The sequence below is a fragment of the Amblyomma maculatum genome, chromosome 3 (genome assembly GCF_055883805.1).
Source record: "Amblyomma maculatum isolate TAMU_Amacu chromosome 3, ASM5588380v1, whole genome shotgun sequence".
Lineage (NCBI taxonomy): Eukaryota > Metazoa > Arthropoda > Arachnida > Ixodida > Ixodidae > Amblyomma > Amblyomma maculatum.
Genome location: NC_139346.1, coordinates 21769617 through 21791544, shown reverse-complemented (window position 1 = coordinate 21791544; position 21928 = coordinate 21769617). Strand labels below are relative to the sequence as shown.

The window sequence follows — 21928 nt, the reverse complement described above, 5'->3', positions numbered from 1 at the left end:
CAGGTCGAGACGGCAAGATCGAGACGGCAAGGCAAGGGATGCCGTGTCTGGGGTTTTACTACGATGACAAAACCCAGGCGCGTGCCGGAGCCGGCGCCGCGGGACGATGATGATGGTATGTACAAATGAAAGAGGAAGATCATGGCATGTACAAGTTAAAGAACGTCCACAGAAGGCTCACAATACGCAGAAGACTAAGGTAATGTTCAACAGCCTCGTGAAGGAACAGCAGTTTACATTAGGTAGCGAAATACTGGAAGTAGTAGGCGAATATGTCTACTTAGAACAGGTAGTAACCGCAGATCCCGACCATGAAAATGAAATAACAAGAAGAATAAGATTGGGATGGAACGCATTTCGCAAGCACTCGCAGATTATGACTAACAGCTTACCGGTATCGCTCAAGAGGAAAGTATACAACAGTTGCATCTTGCCTGTACTCACCTATGGGGCTAAAACGTGGAGGCTAACCAAGAGAGTTCTACTTAAGCTGAGAACAACCCAGAGAGCTATGGAACGAAAAATGGTAGGGGTAACATTAAGAGATAGAAAGCGTGCAGACTGGGTCAGAGAAATAACTCAAGTTACCGACATTCTAGTAAAAATTAAGAAGAAGAAATGGACATGGGCAGGACATGTAGTGCGAAGAGAGGATAACCGAAGGTCGCTGAGGGTAACAAACTGAATTCCAAGGGAAGGGAAGCATAGCAGGGGGCGGCAGAAAGTTAGGTGGGCGGATGAGATTAAGAAGTTCGCAGGGGTTAAGTGGATGCAGCTAGCACAGAACCGGGTTAAGTGGAGAAATATGGAAGAAGCCTTCGCCCTGCAGTGGGTGTAATCAGGCTGATGATGATGATGATATCCGTGAGGGTGCGGTTAACAAGCTCCACGAGGCTATTGCACTGGGGATGATTGACGGATGTAGTGGAATGCGCAATGCCGAAGGAGCGGAGGGCTCGCTCAAATTCATGGGACATAAAGCAGCTCCCACGGTGCATAATGAGGCGTCGGGGCACACCATGCCGAAGAACGAGATGCTGTTCCATAAACAAAACGGCATGAGCGGAAGAGGTGTCTTGAACGGGCAGTGCTTTGACACACTTGGAAAAGTAGTCGATCGCAACCAGAATATATCTGTTTCCAGCGGGCGTCTTCGGGAATGGGCCCAAATGGTCCAGTCCAACCAGTTCGAACGATGAACTCGGCGGCAAAAAAGCCTGCGGGGGTGGCTTGGTTATTCGTGTGGACGATTTCCGGTATTGGCACGTCCGGCAGAACGCAACGTGTTCCTAGACGTCTCTGGACATATTAGACCACCAAAAGCGATCCGACAATCGTGCGTAGGTCTTGCCGCGACCAAGATGACCAGCTGTGGGAGCGTCATGTAAGCCTCGCAAGACTTGCGACCACAGTGTTGCTGGCACCACTGGCAACCACACGGGTGGTCGACCATGGAGTCGCCTCACATGACACAGGCGATTGTATTTAATTTGATAGACCCGGCGCAGATTACGGAGACCTGCGGCGGGGCGGTGCCAAGGGATTGGACTATGGCCGCAATGTCGGTATCTTGCGCTTGTGCAGTCCTGAAATCCGTCAAAGCCGTCACGGGACAAGGGTGGCGAGATAGAAAATGGGCATCTTGATGGGCGGAACCTCGCCGATGCACTATGGCGAAATCGTACTCTAAGTAGCAGTGACCAGCGTGCAATCTTGGCATTTAAGTGTTTGGCAGACTGCAGCCAAGTGAGAGCGCTATTGTCCTTGACTATAGTAAAATGACGGCCGTACAGGTAGAGACGGAACTTCTCGACGGCCCAGACAACGGCGAGGCACTCGAGTTCCAGAGTGGCGGCGGCGCTTTATGTCGGAAAGCTGGCGGCTGGCATAAGCTAGAACTTTGTGGTCACCAGACTCGTCTTCCTGCAGAAGGACAGCGCCGAGCCCATCTTGGCTGGCATCCGTGTGGAGGATGATGGGGGTCGATTCGTCTTAGTGAGCCAATGTGGGAGGCCTGAGGAGGGCGTGCTTACGTCAAGGAACGCGAGCTGTTGGACCGTCGTCCAACTCCACTCTGCATTCTTCTTCAGCAGTGCGGTCAACGGAGCGCTTCGCTTGGCAAAGTCCGGAATGAAACGACTGAAATACGAAGCAAATCCAAGGAAACTTTTGAGCTCCTTGGCGGTGGTGGGTGCTTCGTAAGCCGTAAGCGCTTTTAGTTTTTCAGGGTTGGAACGGATGCCACGCCGACCCACAACGTGACCCAAGTACGTGACCACTGCAAAACCGAAGAAACATTTCTTTGGTTTTAAGCGAAGCCCAGCAGAGGTAAGGGTTTCGAGGACGAGTTTGAGTCGCGTATGGTGTTCCTCAAATGTAGTTGCGCAGACAATTACGTCGTCCAGGTAGACCAACGCCATAGTCCACTTCATATTGCCTAAGACGGGGTCCATGAGGCGCTGAAAGGTAGCTGGAGCATTCAAGAGACCGAAGGGCATACAGTTGAACTGGTAAAGGCCATCGGGAGTCACGAAAACCGTCTTTTCCGCATCACCGGGATGAACAGGCACCTGCCAGTAGCCCCAGAGCAGATCTAGGGTGGAAAAATAACGGTCCCCCTTCAGGCGATCAAGTGTATCGTCGAGGCGGGGAAGAGGGTACACGTCGAGGTGAGTAATAGCATATAACTTGAGATAATCAACGCAGAAGCGGAGTGTTCCATCCTTCTTGCGCACAAGGACTACAGGCGAGGACCAAGGGCTACAAGACGGGGCAATGATTCCCTGGTCAAGCATGTCGCATAGGTGCTGCTGGATGACTCTCCGTTCGGCTGGCGCTACACGGCGAGGTTGGTGATGAATGGGCCCGCGGTTTTCGGTGTTGATCCGGTGTTGGGCCCAGGAAGTGCACCCGAGTTTCCCGGCGCTTAGAGCAAAGTAACTGCGTTGTTCGAGCAGCAAGGTCTTGAGAGAGGCAAGCTCCGCGTCGGTTAGGGTGGGGCCAAAGTTAAATCTTTCCCATGGTAGGACCGCCAGCGGTGGAAGGTGCTGAGGTGGTGCTTCAGGTTGCAGAGACGCAACCGGTTATCCGGAGTTCAGGATTGCAGCTGTACCCAATTGAATGCCAGGAGTCAGCACGAGAGGTGCGCGGCTGTCATAAATACGTGGGTCTCTTTTATGAGCACAGGCAGAAAGCTTCGAGGGGAGGTCATCTCACAGGCTGGAGCTGAACACCGGATGGGTTCGAAAAGCACGTCCACTGTGATCGGACTGTCAAGCTTGGAATACACCCACATTGCCGCACCCGGTGGCAGAATCACGGCAGATGCTACAGTCACGGTAGCGACGTCGATAGGCTTTTGATTCGACGTGGCCACTTCGTTGCGAGGTAACTCACAGATTCTGAGGCACGCTTGGTCGCCGACACCAGCGACTGCCACAGGGCGACACCGAGACTGGAAATCCGGCTAAGCAAACCCGGCCCACGCAGAGTTCGGCTCCCCCGTGGTTCTGTTGTGGTAAAAATAAGAACGACTCAGGCTTGCTGGCACCACCCGCACCCGAGGACCACTGGCCAAATAGGGCTGTCTGCTACAACAAACTCGGTGGAGAGGGTCTTTCCGAGCGCTGTCAGAACGACGATGACACGTCCGAATTGCTCCACCGGGGCGCCGTTAAAAGCTAAGAGCCGGGTTTTGGCGGCTGGAATAAGCCGGGGGGGGGGGGCTCGTTAACAATAAACGATTTGTCGAGCACATTGACAGCCGCTTCGGTGTCAACCAAGGCCTCTTCGTGCCGGTCAAGCAGAGCGACGTCAACGAGTATGTAGGGAGCTTCAGTTGTTATCGACGCTGAAGAAAGGAGGGTCGGAACGGCGGAACGGTGCCCCCTGAGTTCCACCAAATCATTTTCCGACGTCGGAAGGCTAGCACAGTCCCTCGCGTAGTGCCCCCTCAGGCCGCAGGGGAAGCAGGTCATGCGGGTGTCGTTACGCCCGCGTCGGTTAGAGGCCACTGTAGGGACTGCCAATCGAGGAGTCTGCACCGCGATGGTGCGCGCGGCAGACAGCGGCGACTCCCACGTGGCCAACAATGTCAATTCCACCTCGATGGCGAGCCCCATGGCAGCGCGGACGGACTCAGGACGCCCAAAACGGATCAAGCGCGGCACCTCAGGGAGTCGGATGGCATCGACAAACGCCTCGGTGCCGACCAGGGCCAAGACATTCAGAGGTGCCTCCGACAGCGACTGCAGAATCAGGCGCTCAGTAGCGGCGGCGAGGTCCTGGTATGTCTCTCCGGGCTCTTTACGGCAGGCTCGCAGGCGGTGGTACTGCGCACGGGGTTGAAGCACTGTAGTGGTCGGACAGGAGGCCCACCAGGACGGTGTAAGAGCCCAGCTGGTCGGGCGGCACGTTCTGCAGCAGCTCAGTTGCGCGGCCTCTCAGTTTGGAGACGAGCATCCATGCCTTCATTTGCTCGTCCCAGCCTGTCGCCGTCGCAATACCTTCCAGTTGGATGCGGTAAGCATCCCACAAGATAGTGCCGTCAAACGTGGGTAATTCCACTACGTCCAATGTTGTACCCGCACCGAGCACAATATTGGTGGATACGACAGCAGGCCCAGCTACGGCAAGGCTTGAGGCAGCGGTGGCGGTGACGCCTAAAGACTCATGACCTGTTTTCGGCTCGGCTGGCACAAGGCGACTGAAGTCGCGCCGGAGAGCTTCCATCTCCACAGCTTGGGCAGTCAGATGGGCCTCCCATGCGTCCATCCGCTGAGTAACTATATCCAGGAGGTGCTCAATACCCCCTCCGAGCGTCTAGGTCTAGCTGCGCCAGCCGCTGCGTCGTCGGCGCCATCGCCTGGTAGCAGAGTCCTGTCGTCTGGCACGCCGGGTTCTTGACTTTGGGAGCGGGTGAGCGGCTGCATCCCACTTCTGACAACAAAATGTTGTGGGACACTGTGCCCGCCTAGAGATAGACACAGAAGAACGGAGGACACCAGGCAAAAACCACTTGCCCCGGCGCTCTTCTTTTGTTCTCTAACCCTCGCGTTGGCGCCGCGCGCTCGTCTCGCGCCTCTTTTTCTGGCGCAGCGCTTCTCTGCGCGCGCCGTAACAATATATATATATATATATATACATACGGACAGAAAGTAAGAGAGAGAGCGAAGTGTATGCTTTATTTAAAGAAACTGAAATGTGGATTTATTAGCTTCGTCGAACGTCTAGCACTGCCGATAGCTCGGGCACAGCAGGACAGAATTGTCATCCGCAGGGCACAGCTTCAGTGCGAGAGATGGGAGCCAGAGACAAACGATGATGATGGCGATGCCGCAGAGCCGTCTGTTCTTTGTCTTCATTACAATGCCCCCGCGTGAAGAAGTCGCCATCCTGGTGACTCACGGGGAAGAGACGAGAGGGTTGTAATACGGTTTGAGGCGTCTAACATGATTAACCTCGCGGCCGCGACGGATTCGATCGGAAGAAGGGGTGACTGGCTCGATGATGTAGTTAACAGGGGATGTGCGTTCCCAGACGCGATAAAGTCCTAGTAAGGTCCTAGACAGGATAAGTTTGCTAGTGGCAGGAACGCATAGCTAAACAAAGCTGTCGGCGAGGAACGTCGGAGCAAAGGGGTCGTTATCGTGTTGGTCTTTGCGACAGCTTTGAGTGTTGGGGGTAAACTTGCGAACTAGGTGATGGCATTCCACGGCCTTCTATACAATATCTGACAAAACACTGTACTGAGAGGTATTTGGATAATATGGCAAAATTGTGTCATGAGTGCAAGATAGTTCTCGGCCCTATAACAGAAAGAATGTCGAAAACCCAGTTGCTTGGGTGGCAGTGTTGTACGCGAGCGTTACGAATGGCAGTACCTGGTCGCGGTTGGAGCTCTTAGAGGCAGATGTACCATACATTTTGAGCACGTCCCCGAGCGTACGGTTGAAGCGCTCCATGAGACCGTTTGTTTGCGGGTGGTAGACGGTTGTAGCACAATGCAATACGACAGGAGGTCTTGGACTACTTCGGAAAAAAAGACATGATCTCTATCACTCTTGTAGAGCTTGTAATCGTGATGAACAGGAATGTATCCCGCTCTTCGGCCGGACTAAGATTATCGGATGTGCGCGAGGAAGAATTAAGCGGGAAATTCTTGAAGCTTTTGAAATCGCACGATTAGGGGCTCATAAGTGTGTAAGCGAGGCTTCCATTCACTTACACCGCAGAAAGCTAGAATTTCTAGCATGCATAGTTTTGCATGGTACCGTGCATAGTATCATGCAAAGTACTGCATTGATGCATGCATCGATCCAGTGTTTTTCTAGATGACAACACCTAAGGTCAAATATCAAGTGTTGTGGGTAAAGATGATAGGTCAACGCACGCTTTTTGGCTGCAGCTTGAGGTCGGCTGACAGTCGAATGCCATATAAAACTCGACTTTTCAGTTGAGTACAGCAAATAATCTAATCATTTCTGCTGCGTCGCCCGCTGCCTAATTAAAAAAGACCTACTTCTCTCTCTGTGGACTGCCAGCGTAGTATTCTCTAATAGCCGACCAGCGCAGCGGGATCACAGAAAGGTTTGAAATAACTCAGCGCTCAGACACCAACAGGTGACCCACCTGCTGGAATGTGACAGTGTAGTACCCGCTTGGCTGTAAGTTGAGGGCGTGCTTCTGTCCAGCGCTGCTCGTGTCCACGTGGTGAAGGCCCAAGTTGAGCTCATAGGGGTCCATCTCCACAACGGACTCCTGGATCCACGTCACAAGCAGGTTCAACTCTGCATAGAAGGACCGCTTGGCCAGTCAGCAAACACTACATTGCTTGGCGCAAGAATTCATTTTGTGCAAATGTAGGCATATAGAGTGAACATTTCTCTACGTACTGTATAGTAATAATTGTTTCACAGGAAAAGAAAGGTGCAGTATCTGTCACTTGTTCTTTCGACACCTGACCGCGTCGTAAGGGATGGGTGGAGCCGTGGCTAAAAGCAGCGCCAACACGAGAAGCAGCCGAGAAAGAGGGGACTGTCTGCTTCCTCTCATGTCAGTGCTGTTTTTAGCCGCAGATAATACGCCAACCAGCCCAAATTCACCCTCTGGGGATATATCGGACATGCCCTGTACGATCTTATAATCACAGCGCCGCCTACAGCACCGCTCACTCCTTGTATAAGAACGCCTGCAAATAAACCACTCTGGTTCTTGTTCCTTCCACTATGTAGTCGCCTCGTCTCTTGGTAGCTTCACGTGACGATGTAGGAGGTTTGGTGAATTGCGTCAGGGTGCAGAACGGCGTGCTGCAGCGGGGCAATTCATAGGTATTGGGTTTATTTCATTGCATCCTTTGAGGTAGGATTCCCATGTGCCTGCTGCACTTTCTCACGGATGAGGTCCATGAACGTCGCTTCCTGGGGCTGTTGGGACGACGTTAGCAACCGGCGCAGGTACAATCACACGGAAGTTATCCCCACTTGTAGCTGTGGCGTCCCAGTTTCGTGCAGAAAACACTTGAAAAGGCCGGGTTGTACTGTCGAGTCCGGGCGTCTGTGCTATTGAGGACGCTTTGATTTCATATTGGCAACGGTTTGCGGAGGGTTTCTCAAGAGGCATGTAAAAAAAGATTCTTTCACGCCTCGCTCTAAAAAAATTACAAGGGTTCAACGCTGCTGAACGAAATATTGAGCGAAAGCATTAGCTGTCGGTGACCGAGTGTTCTTCTCCTTCTTTTTTTCTTCTTCCTCAGCCCACATATAATGCACCGCTTTAACCAAGTCGTATGAACGTGCCTTAGTGGCCTATAGAGGTAACGTGAATGCCAAGGTCCTAGCAGGCTGATTCTGATATAACCGTAAAATGTGAAACGAGAGACCCAAGTTGGCAGCACCTGCCGACCGCTTGCGTTGTTAGCCCAGCTCTCACCATAGTGTCACTTGGTGTGTGACGTCACAGCGTCATATGGGTAAGACGTGGCTACTGGCCGCGCTACGCTGAAGGCTCTAAACCTTGAGTATTATTGCTTTCGCAATAAAATTTATCCTTCTCCCCTTCAGTCATGTTTGGGTTGGCCTGGTGGAAGACGCGTTTCATTTCCTCAATGTAGGCGAGGATGGATTTGTTTGGAAGCAGAACTTTGGACTCAAGAAACAGTTCCGCTCTTTCTTTCCTTCCCACGCTCGCGAACTGTATTAAAAGTTTTTCGTGACGTCTTCTCATATCGTTAGCAAAGACTCGTGCTCTTCAAACCACGTCCGCGTTGTTCCACCAAGAACGAAAAAAAAAACGTTTCGGAGTTTAAAACGTCATCCCAATTGTTAAATGCGCAACTGGTTCGTACTGCTCTAGCCAGTCCTCTAGATCTTGTCGCGGGTTGCCGTTGAAGGCGGGGTGGGGGGCTGTCGGGGCTGCTGGATGATAACAGGTGTTGTTGACTGGGCCATTCCTATTGTTGAGGACTTCTGGGTTCGAACGGAGTCCGGCAGCAGATCGACTTCGGTTGGAGCCCTTGAAGTCGGTGGCTGGTTCAGTGGCTTGTAGGCTGGTGCCCAAGGGCAGCAGGGAAAGGGCTGTGGATTTGAGAGGACCAAAAAGCACCTCCACCAGATGTCTCGTGGCACGTGTCAACTGCAACTGAAGAACCACTTTCCTTACTTCACGTATTTACTTCCGGAAGTTGAATCATTAATTATTCATGGTATCAAAATCGTGCTCTTTAGAACTGGGACTGCAATAGAGAGTGACGGTAGTTGTGAATTCGATATTACGAACGAATGCCAATAAAAACGGTTTTCTTGCAGTGTCAGAAAAATCTTGCTTTTGTTTAGGTAGAAGAAATTTTCGCTTATGATCAAGTGACCACCCGTAAAACGGATAGCAGGAAATGTTTTCTCTTGAATTTTAAATGTATTTGAGCTAAGGTCTTATTTATTGATATATTACAGCGATGCCCCTCACCATAGGAATGTCATCACACAGTTCTTCTGGAGCTCCCTGATAAGTAGAAGAGCGTTGGCTAGACCTGATTCTACATCCTTCTCGGAGTTCTTGAAAGCAGAATCACCCAACGAACCATGAAAGGGTCCATGCATTTGGCCTCCGATCCGGACACATGGGGAACCCATTAGAAGGACGACTATAGCGTTCTCACCGAAGTAAAGCGGATTCTGGTGGACGTACTCCATCCCCTTGTGATTTCGCCAGCTCAGCGTGTAGCACATGAACTTGGGCAGGTGTGAATAGGACTGCTCGATGGACCTGCGGTGCAAAGACAGCCGAATACTCGATTCTGTACACGCATCACCGACAGCGAAATCAGTGCGAAAACAATTACCAGCGGTTTAAAAGTGACTGAACCGAGTTAGATCAGTGATGACTTATTTTCGCGTCGTTTCCCTTCGGCTGACATGATCAGATTGCTAGCTGGATCTTCGGCCCAGATAATGAGAATGATTAGGCCAGTGACCTATAGAAGAAAGGGGATGAAGGAGGAAGACACGCTCAAGTTAGTGCGGGTGCTTGTGATAGGCAGAGCCACGTACAGTCTTCTGTATCAACACCTGAGTCAGACGGAGAAAGAGCAAGTGGAAGCAATCCTCAGGAAGGTGTACGAGACAGCGCTGGAGCTGCCAATAAGAACCGTAAACGTGAATATAATGGCCCTTGGTTTAACAAACACATACGAAGAGCACCGGGAAGAGCAGCATGTCTGTCAGAAGATGAGGCTACAACGCACTACGGCGGGACGAGAACTCCTCCGAAGACAGGGCTATCATGTCCACATACTGGAGATTGAAGGGACGATAGCCATACCGAACGCGATCCGGTCTATGTTTGTAGTAGCGCCAATTCCCAAGAACATGCATCCTGTCGTTCATCAGGGTAGGTGTAGGGCCAGGGCGGAAGCCTTAGCCAATACCTATCAGAACAAGAACACCGTCTATGTAGCTGCGGCGATGTATTCGAACGAAAGAGATGCGGTGGCCACGGTGGTAGATTGCTAGCTAAAATAGAAAATGAGTGCCTCGCTACGGAACTGCACCGTGTCTCCCGCCGAGGAGGCCGCTATTGCTCTAGAGTCACTGAGGGCAATAGGTGCGGGCGTTCGCTGGTAGTAATGACCGATTCGCAAGCCACCAAGGATGCACCAATCGCAGAATTTGCAAAAACGCGGCCGCCATCTTAAAGGCCAGCAGGATAAGCAACACAAAATAGCTCGTACTTTAGTCTTCTGGGGCACGTCGGCATTGCCGGGAACATCCAGGCCGATGTCAAAGCTCGAGGTTATGCAAACCGATGGAAGTCAGAGGCCGAACAGACTGAGGCAGTGACTCGTACCTACGCAAACATTTTGGTGCACTACCGGGGGACCAGAAGATGGTATCCTCCGCCCCACAAGTTGTTAAACAAGGAGCAGTCGGTGTCTTGGCGGCAGCTACAAACAAATTCTTATCCATGTCTGTCTTTGTAGAGCAGGATACATCCGACCGTATACAGGGACACATGTCCCTTTGATGTGGACAGAAACGGGACAGTTTATCATAACACATGTGCCTGGCAGAAAATAGATGCAGCGCCTATAATTCGGTATGCCATGCCGGAGCAGTTGTAGGCTGCGTTGTCAAGTTCAGAGTTGAAAGACCAGCTTTAGCGGATTGAACGGGCTAGCCGGGCAGCAAAAGCCGTAGGAGCCCTGGACTGAGGACTCAACCACGGGAGCTCTAGATTATTATTTTTCTTTTTGCATCTTACAAAGCTTTCTCTCTCTCTCTCTCTCTTTCGCGTCATTTTTGGCTGTTTAGTATTTGTGTTCCGATTGGGCTCTGCAGGACTTGAACAGTGTACTGCTTGATGCGGTAGCTTAAAGTTATATGTTTAACACAATTTACTAATCATCTACATTCATTTTGTACTTCCATTTAGACCAATGCAATTCTACTCGCCATAAGCCATCAACGATACATGACTTCCTTTTGCTGTGTATTGTTCGAATTTAACCACAACTATTTCTAATTACAATGCATAGTTAGCAACCTTACGTTGCACTCGGCATGAGCTTTGATGCCCTGTAACTGTTATGTTGTTATACTCAGCGTAAGCTACACAGCGATACAACAGTTGCGTTTCTATGCCTCTACTCAACAATTTGGCATTAAAGCTGAGCTGAAGCTTAAGCAAACGCAGTCCGCCGGTGCTCGTCTTTGTTTCTACGTAATCGGAACTCAGACCGACCGGAAGGGTGACAACCGAAAGCCTTGCTTTGGGATAGTGAGACTTCCACTGCATATTCACCATGACCGAAAGGGCACGCGTAATGGATCATCAATGTATGAAGGGGAATCGTCTCAATTAGGTGTCATTTTCGTGAAAAGTCCGGAAACACACAGAATCGAGCAATCGCTTGTCAGTCACACCAGAGAATGACAGTCAACACTTTCGGAGTTGTTGCTTAGAGCTAATAATACAGATGACAAGTACGGCTTAGGTGACCTGAACATCACGCATGAATAAAAACTGCTGCCGCTAGCTCGTCTAAGCTCGCCGTTAGCATGGATAATAAATCTGATGCCACCTGGACACAGCTCAACAACCACGAATCTTTAAAGTAATAAATTCGAACACTGCCAGCTACAAGCGAACCGGGATGAATAAAGAGAGTAAACCCCACTGACCACATCGAAAACAGCATTGACACTATGGGGCCTCAAAGCCCTTTTTAGTGTTTGAAACCGTGCGCGCTTTTTTCTGTTTGTGTTGGTGTCCATCCGGGCAGCGCGAGTACGCATGAGCGACCCGCCCGGAGCGGGGGCGGCATGTTATCGGCGCGAGAACGAGGGTAGATAAGCGCGTCGGAAGCATGGCTCGGGGCGTTTTCGCCTAGCGGCCGGCCAGCGAAGGGCGGCGAGGCAGCGTCACAGGCCGGCGGGATGTACACGGACGACGAAACGGAGTCCTGCGAGACGAAGACGGAAGCGGCGCCTACAAGAATGCCTTAGGAGTGTTAGCGTGAATGCTGCCACGCGAGTTGCAATGCTTTTGTATGCTCATCAACGCTTTGGCCCTATTACTCGCCTTATCCGCGCCGCAGTGTTTTTTGTGTTGCCGCGGTGAAGCCCAGACCCGTGTTCCGTTTTATTCTGCATAGTCCATTGTCACACACTTCGACGGCATGTTTCCAGCGCAGTTTTGAGCAACGCTGTTCTTTTTCTATTTTATACTTTTCTGTTGATCCGGAATAAACCGGTATTTTTACGAAAGACTTGGTTTTTCACTCGTCGGGCGAGACCATCGCTCGCGGACCCGTATTCTAGAAGGCGGAGCCTTCATTTGGCACCCAACGTGATTTCTGTTAGAGCTTTGGCTTGCCCCGCGAGTGTAGCAATTTGAGGTTCATGCAGTTTCGTGCCTAGCGATGTCGGACTTACCGGGTGCAAGCGCCCAGTTGACAGAGACAGTTCGGCCTCCCACACAGGCGGGTTCCGGGCATGAGCAATCAGAAGACAGGACAAGCGAAACGTCGGACATTTGTAGCAGAATTCTTGGCCTACTGCTCGAGCTACTTGAATCAAAGGCACATTTCAGAGAAATGGTAGGAAGCGAGGCAGTTTCACTAAAGCCCACTTCCTGGTATCGCGATAATCAGCTGCGGCTGAATTTGGCCGTACCAAGGTTTGAAGGATACGCCGACAAGACATCTGCTTGTGATTTTCTTTGTGAGATCGACGATTATCAGATGGCAATGGCTATTTCGGACAGCGCTCTGGTCACGAGTATGCCTCCTTTAGTTACGGTAGGTTCCGCAGCAACCTGGAGGCGTAGACAGCGGCCGTTCACAACAAAGAAGGATTTTATAGACCGTTTTCGAGTAGAGTTTTTGCCGCCTCACTATGACATCCGTATGGAAGACGAGCTTTGCACCAGGACGCAAAGAGAAAACGAGGGTTTGCTAGAATTTTTGCGCAGTTTTCAAGAGCTGCATGAGCGGGCAGATCCTGCAGTTACGGAACCAGACAAGGTGGCTCATGCTATACATCAGTGCCATCCAAGGTACCAGCCATATCTCCGGCGTCGCCAGTTCGCGGCCTTCGATGACATGGCTAGAGAAGCATCCCGCATCGAGGCATCTTTCCTGGCGGAGCTCCAGTACAAACCACCTCCCTCTGCAGAGACCTGCCTTGAGCTGTCCTGTGCGTGGCCTGGATCATCGGCAGCACACAGCCTGGAGACGCCAGGCTGCCGTACGGGGGCTGGCGACTTGCATTGAGTCACAAGCCCTGATGCGCCTACTCAGGTGACGAGCCGATTGCATGGGGTGACAGGTCAGACGGGGCCCTGTGTCTTCTTGCCATACGCAGGCGCTGGCACCCCTTGTGTCGCAGCAGTTGGGACACCCCACGTCGGAGCGCGCAAATCCCGGACACCACCTGCAGCGGCTGCCGGCTACCATTCACCTACGGGTGCAGCGTGGGTGTCGCCACCGGGGGCGATGTGGACATCACCTTCGGGTGCAACGGTGCCGCCATCAGGTGAGAAGTGGGGGACAACTTGTCCTACGACTTGCAGATTTTAGGACAACGCAGGGGAGGGTGTTTTGGTCATCACACCATCCAGCGGCCAGGCCGCACAGACATCGCCATCCACCAGGTGAGCTGATCCAGCCGCTACCTTTCCGGCCTGAACGGACCCAGGCGCCTTCGACATAGGTTCCATTGATGCAGGTACCATCACCACCTGCTATGCATTAGGCAGACCCCGAGAAACCCTACAAACACTCGGTGAGTGCAGTCCCATCAACTTCTTGTGAGGAAAGCCAACCAGACAAGGCCCCGCTGGTCTTGATCAAAATGGCCGGACTGGAACTTCCAGCCCTCTTAGACACAGGGTCTACGGTGTCAGTCTTCGGCGATCAGGTAAAGAATTCCTGTGAGAAAAAAACATATCCGGTTGCGGAGTGTAAACACTAAGCTTCGTATGGCGTCGATTCACATAGTACCCGCAACCTCAGCAGTCCGCCTAACAGTTACTATAAATGGTCGAAAGATTAGGCAGCATTTCGTACACCTCCGCGGACTATCCTGGCCAGTCATACTAGGCCGTAACTTCATAGTGAAGGCAGGAATCGTGATGGATCTCAGTAAGGGAACCTACCGGTACGGCACCGGTACAGAAGCATTTTAGTTCAAGACCAAGGCCGCTGAGCCCCAGTCACAGTTGCTTGCCTCGAACGGCCATTTGGCCAATACCGCAGGAAGTGGTATTCTAACCGTTTTGAATTCCTTCACGGGGTCACCAGCGGAAAAATGCAGAATCGAGACAGTGCTCAGGCCCTTTGCCGCAATATTCACGGAGGCTCCGGGGAAGGCCAACGTACTAACTCACAGGATCGACATCGGAGATGCTCGTCCTATCCGATTCAATCCAAGGCCCTTGACTGTCCACGAGCGAGCGCTGCTGGATGGGGCCCTCGACGAAATGGTGACTACCGGTGCGGTGAGACCATCAAAAAGCCCCTGGGAGTTTCCTGTTGTTCTCGCACCTAAGAAAGATGGCATAGCACGGTTGCGTGTCGATTATCGACGTCTGAACGCTGCCAGAGTGCGAGACTCTTACCCTTTCCCGTCTGTTGACTCCGTCATGTACTCACTTGAGTCAGCAAAATTTTTTACAACTCTTGACTGCAGTAGGGGTTTTCTGCAAATCCCGATTGACCGCTGCGACATTAAGAAAACGGCTTTCGCTTGCCACCGGGGACTGTTCGAATTTGTGCGATTGTCTTTTGGGTTGTGAAATTCACCTGCTACTTTTCAACGGGTAATGAATATTGTGCACGGAGACGCTAAATTTTACTACGCTATGGCCTACATGGATGACGTAGTAGTGTTCTCAGGAAGCTTAGAAGAGCACCTTCTTCATCTAACGAATGTCCTTGAATGAATGCAGAATGCGGGCATCACCATTAACCCCGGCAAGGGTCAGTTGGTGACAAGCACAATCAACCTTCTTGATTTCATTGTGGAACAGGCCACAGTTCGCCCGGATGAAGAGAAGCTTCAGGCCATTCTGCAGCTCCCACTACCAACCAACATAAAGAGCCTCCAGCGTTTCTTGGGCATGGTGGGATTCTACCGCCACTCCATCCCGAACGGCGCTGACCTGGCGCGCCCCTCCATCAGCTCCTCCGGAAGGATGCCCGCTGGTCATGGACAGAAACCGAGCAGGGATCATTCCGTTCACTGTCTGCAGCCATCGCGGATACTGCAAGCCTCCGGCTTCCAGGCCTTAACCGGCCATTCACAGTACAAACAGGTGCAAGTGAGTACGGAATTGGTGCGGTATTGCTTCAAGAACAGCAAGGAAAGCTTTGCCCATTGGCGTTTGCTAGTCATACACTGACGGAACCGGAAAGGAACTATAATGTGACAGAGAGAGTGTGTCTCGCGATTGTGTTTGCCCTCAAGAAATTTGACATGTATTTGGATGTCGCACAATTCACTATTCAGACCGCCCATCAGTCCCTAACGTGGCTTTCAAGGTTGCAAAATCCAGCTGGCCGTCTAGCCCGCTGGTCACTCGCTCTCCAAAATTATAACTACAGGATAGAATACTGAAAAGGCACTTTCAACAAAGTGGCTGATGCCCTGTCTAGAGCTCCACTTCCTGGTGAGGGAGAGCGAGCACCCGCGGTCCATACTGTGACAGCTCCTGCAGACACCTGGGGCACACTGGTGTCCCGTAAACAGCTTCTCGACGCTCAGCTCTCAGACGACCAGTGCAACCAGATACGCTAAAGCCTGAACAGCGCCAACCCTGCAGGGAGCCGGGCCCTTAACGGAAGCTACGACAGCTACGTGGAAGCAGAAGATGGCTTGATCTTGCAGTATATACCCTGCTGCGGACACCGCGAGTGGTGAGTCCGCATTTCGTGTGGTCCTTCCCAAGGGCCTGCTTAAGCATTTCCTAGAGTACTTCCACGATACACGCCTCGCAGGCCACAGCGTCGGCAATAAAACTTATGACAAATTGTGTCGCGTTGCAACATGGCCCCGCATGAGAAGGGATGTCCTGACATACGTCCGCACTTGTCATACCTGCCAGACCGCGAAGCCGAGGGGAGGGAAACCAGCGGGTCTCATGCAACCTGTAGAGAGCCGATACCCATTGGAAATCGTAGCCTGCGACATAATGGGTAGCTATCCCAGATCAGAGAAAGGGAATCGCTTTTCGTTAGTAATCACTGATCATTTCTCGATATGGATAGAATTGTATCGCCTGAGTAGGCTAGACTAGAAAATAATTTGGGATAACCTACTAAAAACATTCACTCGCTTTGGTTTCCCAGCTCAGCTTATCACTGATAATGCCACGTATTTCACCGGTAGGATATACAGTGACACCTGCAAAGTTCTTGAAGTGCAGCACAAAACGACTACGCCCTACTACCCTCAAGCAAACATTACAGAGCAAGTGAATCGAAATCTGGAGACTATGATGGAGGCATTCACGGAGCGGCACAAGGAGCGAGACGCTCGTATCCAGGAGATGGCCTTCGCCACTAGAACCACGGTAAACTGGTCAACAGGTTTTACGCCAGCGGCCATTCTCCTTGGTCGTGAGCTCAGGTTCCCTATTGAGCATGCTCTGAATGGCTCTTGTTTACCGGGTCTTAGTCATTCTAAATTTGCGCATGATCTTTCCAGCCGCTTGGCCGAGACTCTGAAGGAGGCAAGGAAAAACTTGGACCTTGCCCGCCTGGAACACTGTAACCAGTACAACAAGGGAAGGCGACCTTTGGAGTTCACCGTCGGCGACAAAGTCCTTTGCCGCACGCACCCACTAAGTGATGCAGAAAAGGGGTTTGATGCTTCTCTCGCTCCACGATGGACTGGCCCTTACACGATAACAAAGCACATGTCTCGGTTTTCTTACTTTATTCATCATGTGCAGGGTGGTCGAGAAACCCGACTAGTTAACGTGGTCGATCTCCGAGCTTACCACGGCCATCCATTAGCCACATAGAACCAGTTGACCTACCAGGCACTATGGCTACCCACGCTAGGCGCAGTTCGTTACACCGTAACTCTGGCGGTTCCCAATCACGGCGAGGTGTAATATGTTGTGTTCCCGGGAAACAGCTTCATTTCGAACAGTTTAGCTCGCCACACTTGACAAAGTGGCATGTGAAGGCACCAGGGCACGCCGTTGCGCCAAAATGGCGTGTTCGCCGGCTGGTGCGGCCATGGGGATGCAGTTTGCCGAAAGGCTAGTTTTGCTAAGTGTCGCGTTTAGCAGAGCAACGGTTGTGGGGGCCCACGCCACATATCTTTAGCGCCCGTGGCGCGCCGCGCTTTCAACGGCCGCGCCACTATCCCAAGGCTCCTTGCGCGCTTCCGGTTTCCCTCTCCCCGCTCGTTCGGGGATAACCGGTCCCGCGCGAGGGGTCTATAAAGGAAGGCTAGTGCCGCCGTCTCGTCCTTCTTGGTCCCTGGCTCGTCGCTCCTGCTTCTCCCCCGGCTCTCTCCACGAGAACGACCCGCAGCCACCCGGACGACGACCCCGGACAGCCTCGACGACGCCCGCGCTTAACGTGAGATAAAGGATGTTTGTTACACGGCCCACTGTGTGTCGTGCGCATGCCTCGGGCAGAGGAATCGCCCACAACTGGCGCCCAACGTGGGGCTGAATTAGCACCCATGTGGACGATTTTTCTGCCAACGTGGCAGCGCACGGCAACACGACGGGCCGGTCCTTTGTATGTTAGGCTCGACGCCATTTTGAGTTTAGGGCTATCGTGTGTGCAGATGACGCGGAGTGTAGTATAGTAGTGTTTGTACAGTGTTTTAATTTTGTTTTGGGTTATGTGTGTGTTTGTTAGTGTCGGGCGGTTTGTGTTTTAATTTTTTTTTGTGCATATGTTAGTTTTATGAAGTGTTTAGCCTTTGTGACTAGCCTCTTGATGCGGGCTAGGTGGTAGTCGTGTGCGTGTAGACTCCCGGCCGGCCTTAGTTGTTGAGTGCAATGCCTCCGAGAAAAGACGTGCCAGATAGGGCCGCCGCTTCGGACGCCAGTGCGTCCGCAAGTGAGGTAAAGGACGCGGTAGAGTCTGCGGAGGTTACCGATGCGGCCGCCCTGATGAGGCAGATGAACGAAGTGTTGTCGGTGTTCACCCGTCAGCTCGGTTCGGTGGCTAGCGCCTACCAAGCCACAGCTGCGGCGGCAGTCTCGCGTCCGCGGATAAATGTAGAGGTTCCCTCCTTTTCCGGTTACACGGACGTAAAGTCAGTCCACGAGTTCCTGCAAGAACTCGAGGATTATCAGACGGCACTGGGTTCCCCGGACGACGTGGTGCTAGCGCAGGTAATCCCCGTGGCACTTGTTCAGAGCGCGGCGCGGTGGAGACGCTGCCAGCCGGCCTTCCAGTCGATGGCAGACTTCACAGATCGCTTCCGCGCCGAGTTCTTGCCGCCGGATTACGAACGTCGGATGCTTGAGGAGCTAGCGTTGCGCACACAGCACCCAGAGGAGAGCCTCCTCGAGTATGTACGCGCAATGCAGGAGCTCTACAAGAGGGCAGATCCCACGGCAACCGATCTAGAACAGGTCACGCGCGTGATGAGGCAATGCCATCCGCGCTTCAAGCCGTATTTGCGGGGACGTGGTTTTGCAAACCTCGAGGCCCTAGCACAGGAAGCGAAGGTAGTACAGACGGATTTACTCGCTGAATTGCGCTACCAGCCACCCCCAGGCCAGCCGAATCGCTAGAGCCGCGATGCGCCTGGGCCGGAGGCCAAGACTCCGCGCCGCGCTAGGGGCGCAGACGTAATCACGGTTGGGCAGGAAAGGCTAGCGGAAGGCTCCGATATTCCTCGCGCTCTTGACCCGTACGCGTTCGAGCAGTGGCGTCGAGCTGGGCTCGCCAGCGACGTCCATATAGGCGCGGAGAGAGGGGAAATACGTCCCCAACCGCTTCGTGCAACGCGGCATCCCCCGACCGCGCGGCAGGTGAACGATCGGCTTTGCTGGAATTGCAACCAGCCGGGCCACGTGGCACGAGAGTGTCAAGCAAGGCGTACGCAGGGAAACGCGGACCGCCGGCGGCCATAATTGGTGACACCAGCCTGTCGCCGTCGGCGGGAGAATTTCGTGGTAACCACGGCGGAAAATGGGAAATGTACTCCCACGCCGCGTCAGGGCGACCGCCCCAGGGGCGCAGAGGTTTTTGTCCCCCTCGCCTGTAGAGCGCAAGGAATGTTGTCGCGCTCGAGCCCTTTTATGCTAGTGCGGTTAGTTGGTGAAAGCTACTCGGCACTCGTTGACACGGGCTCAACTCTGTCATTGGTCGGTGATGATGTTTTCGAGGCCTGCCGTAGATGTAACATCCGTGTCAGGCCAGCAGAAACCCCTTTGAGCTTAGCAGCAGGGACAACAAAAGCAGAAGGAGCGGTGCGTTTGGTCCTGCGTTTTGACGGCAGGAAGCGGAGGCATCGCTTCGTCTATCTGCCCGGCTTAGCCATACCAGTTATTCTGGGAAGAGATTTTCTTTCGAGCGAAGGCATTGTGCTTGACATGGGGGAGAACGGCTATCGCTACAGCCCCTTCACCCCTCTCATTCCCTTTGTTAGCGCGCCCAAACAGGAATGCGTCGCTGAGCGAGCGAGCGTTCACGCTTTTGTGACAGAGGGCTCCCCCGCGACACTAAATGGTAGCCCATTAGAAGCAATTATCGCGTCCTCGGGAACCGGTAGTCAGCGCCGAAGTCTCGTAGAAACTTTGCTCCCGTTTTCGGATTGTTTCGCAGAGAAACCAGGCAGGACCGACTTGCTTCAGCACGAGATCGAAACGGGTGATGCGCGTCCTTTCAGATGTAACCCGCGGCCGTTAAGCGCGCATAAGAGACAGCTTCTTGACAGCGCCCTTGACGAAATGATAGATACCGGCGCGGTGAGACCCTCACAAAGTCCCTGGGCGTCCCCAGTGGTTCTAGCGCCAAAGAAAGATGGTTCGGTCAGGCTGTGTGTTGATTATCGAAAGCTCAACTCACTGACGCCTACGGTTGCGTACCCTTTCCAGTCGATCGAGGCTGTGATGTACTTGTTAGGGAACGCAAGGTTCTTCACAGTCCTGGATGCGAGCAGAGGGTACCTGCAGATTGAGGTGGCGGAAGGTGACATTCAGAAAACCGCATTCACCTGTCACCGCGGGCTCTTCGAATTTACTCGACTCCCGTTTGGCTTGTCTAATGCACCGAGCACGTTCATGCGATTGATGGACATCGTGCTGGGCGATGCAAGGTTCAACTACGCGATGGCGTACCTCGACGACGTCGTGATATTCTCACAGTCGTTCGAAGAGCATCTCATTCACTTGAATTCCGTTCTTGAAAGAATGAGAAGTGCGGGTATAACGATCAACCCAAAGAAAGTGCAGTTGGCATCGAAGAGAGTGAACCTCTTGGGATTTGTTGTGGATGATGGCACTTTGAGACCGAACGATGACAAACTGCAGGCAATTCTGAACTACCCCTGCCCGACGGACATGAAAAGCTTGCAGAGGTTTTTGGGAATGGTTGCCTTCTACAGACAATTCATCCCTAGTTGTTCAGAGCTCGCTAGGCCGTTGAACCAGCTGTTGCGGAAAGGCTCGAAGTGGGTCTGGGGCAAGGAACAGAACGACGCTTTTGTTGCCTTGGCTCGCGCGATAGCGAACACCGCTAGTTTGTGCCTCCCCGACCTGAACAAGCCGTTGTCTTGCAGACAGATGCTAGTAATGCCGGTGTAGGAGCTGTTTTGTTGCAGGAACACGAGGGCAAGCTACGCCCTGTCGCGTTCGCTAGCCGCACGCTCACATCGGCGGAGCGGAATTACTCCGTGACCGAAAAGGAATGCCTGGCGATAATGTTCGCATTGTCAAAGTTCGACATGTACCTAGACGGAGCGGTTTTCACCGTGCAGACAGATCACCAGGCACTTTCGTGGTTAAAGAGGCTGAAAAACCCCGCAGGCAGACTCGCGAGATGGGCGCTGACGTTGCAACGTTACGCGTATGCCATTGAGTACCGCCGGGGCAGCATGAATAAGGTGGCCGATGCGTTATCGCGCGCACCGTTGAAGGCTGGCAGAAGCGCAGAAGAGGCGCAGACCAGCTTTGCTAAAAGCGGCGTCGCCGCTAGTGGAGAGGAGGAGAGGGCGGACGCGAGTGTCGCGCCCTGCGTAGTTAAAGAGAGAAAGGAGGCGGACAGAGTTGCCGCGCGGTGCTGCGAGAGAGAGAAGGCGCAGCAGCTGGTGGCGGCGACTACTCGCCTGCCAAAAAGCGAGGCAGAGAGAAATCTGTCATGGGGAGTAGCGGTCAGTAGGGAAGAGCTAATTGAGGCCCAGAAAGCAGACGGTCTATGCCAGCGGGTGCTGACAGAGCTTGCGAGTAGTGCAGCTTGCACCGGGAACGCTGAGGGCAAGTACGACGCGTATCTGCTGGGCGATGATGGCTTACTGCTCCGCTACATCCCCCAACTTGATGAGGAAGAGGCGATTGCATCCCCCTTCCGAGTCGTGGTCCCGAGGAAGTTGCGGAAACGATTCCTCCAGTACTTCCATGACTCAGCGCTGGCAGGCCATGGCAGCGGCAGTAAGACTTATGACAAGTTATGCCGTGTCGCGACCTGGCCAGGTATGAGAAAGGATGTGCTGGGTTACGCCCGTACATGTCCTGTTTGCCAGGTAGCCAAGCCTCGGGCGGGGAAACCCGCTGGCATGATGAAGCCGGTAGTTAGCAACTATCCGTGGCAAGTGGTCGCGTGCGATATCATGGGACCCCTCCCTCGCTCCGCGTGCGGACACCAATATATCCTGGTAATAACGGACCACTATTCCAAGTGGGTTGAGGTTTTCCCCCTTAGGAAGCTGGTGTCAGAACGGATTTGGGTGAAACTGTT

At 52.9% G+C, this 21928-nt stretch overlaps 1 protein-coding gene across 1 annotated transcript in view; it reads right to left on the bottom strand.

Moving 5' to 3' along the window:
* Positions 1-21928, bottom strand: part of LOC146194326 (uncharacterized) — a 441606-nt gene that overhangs the window by 353440 nt on the left and 66238 nt on the right. Inside the window, exons 4-5 of the mRNA XM_084596527.1 lie at positions 9155-9261; positions 6631-6788 (exon numbers count right to left, since the gene is read on the bottom strand). Of these exons, the coding sequence (XP_084452653.1) occupies positions 6631-6788; positions 9155-9261 (265 nt within the window). The remainder of the gene's footprint in view (positions 1-6630; positions 6789-9154; positions 9262-21928) is intronic.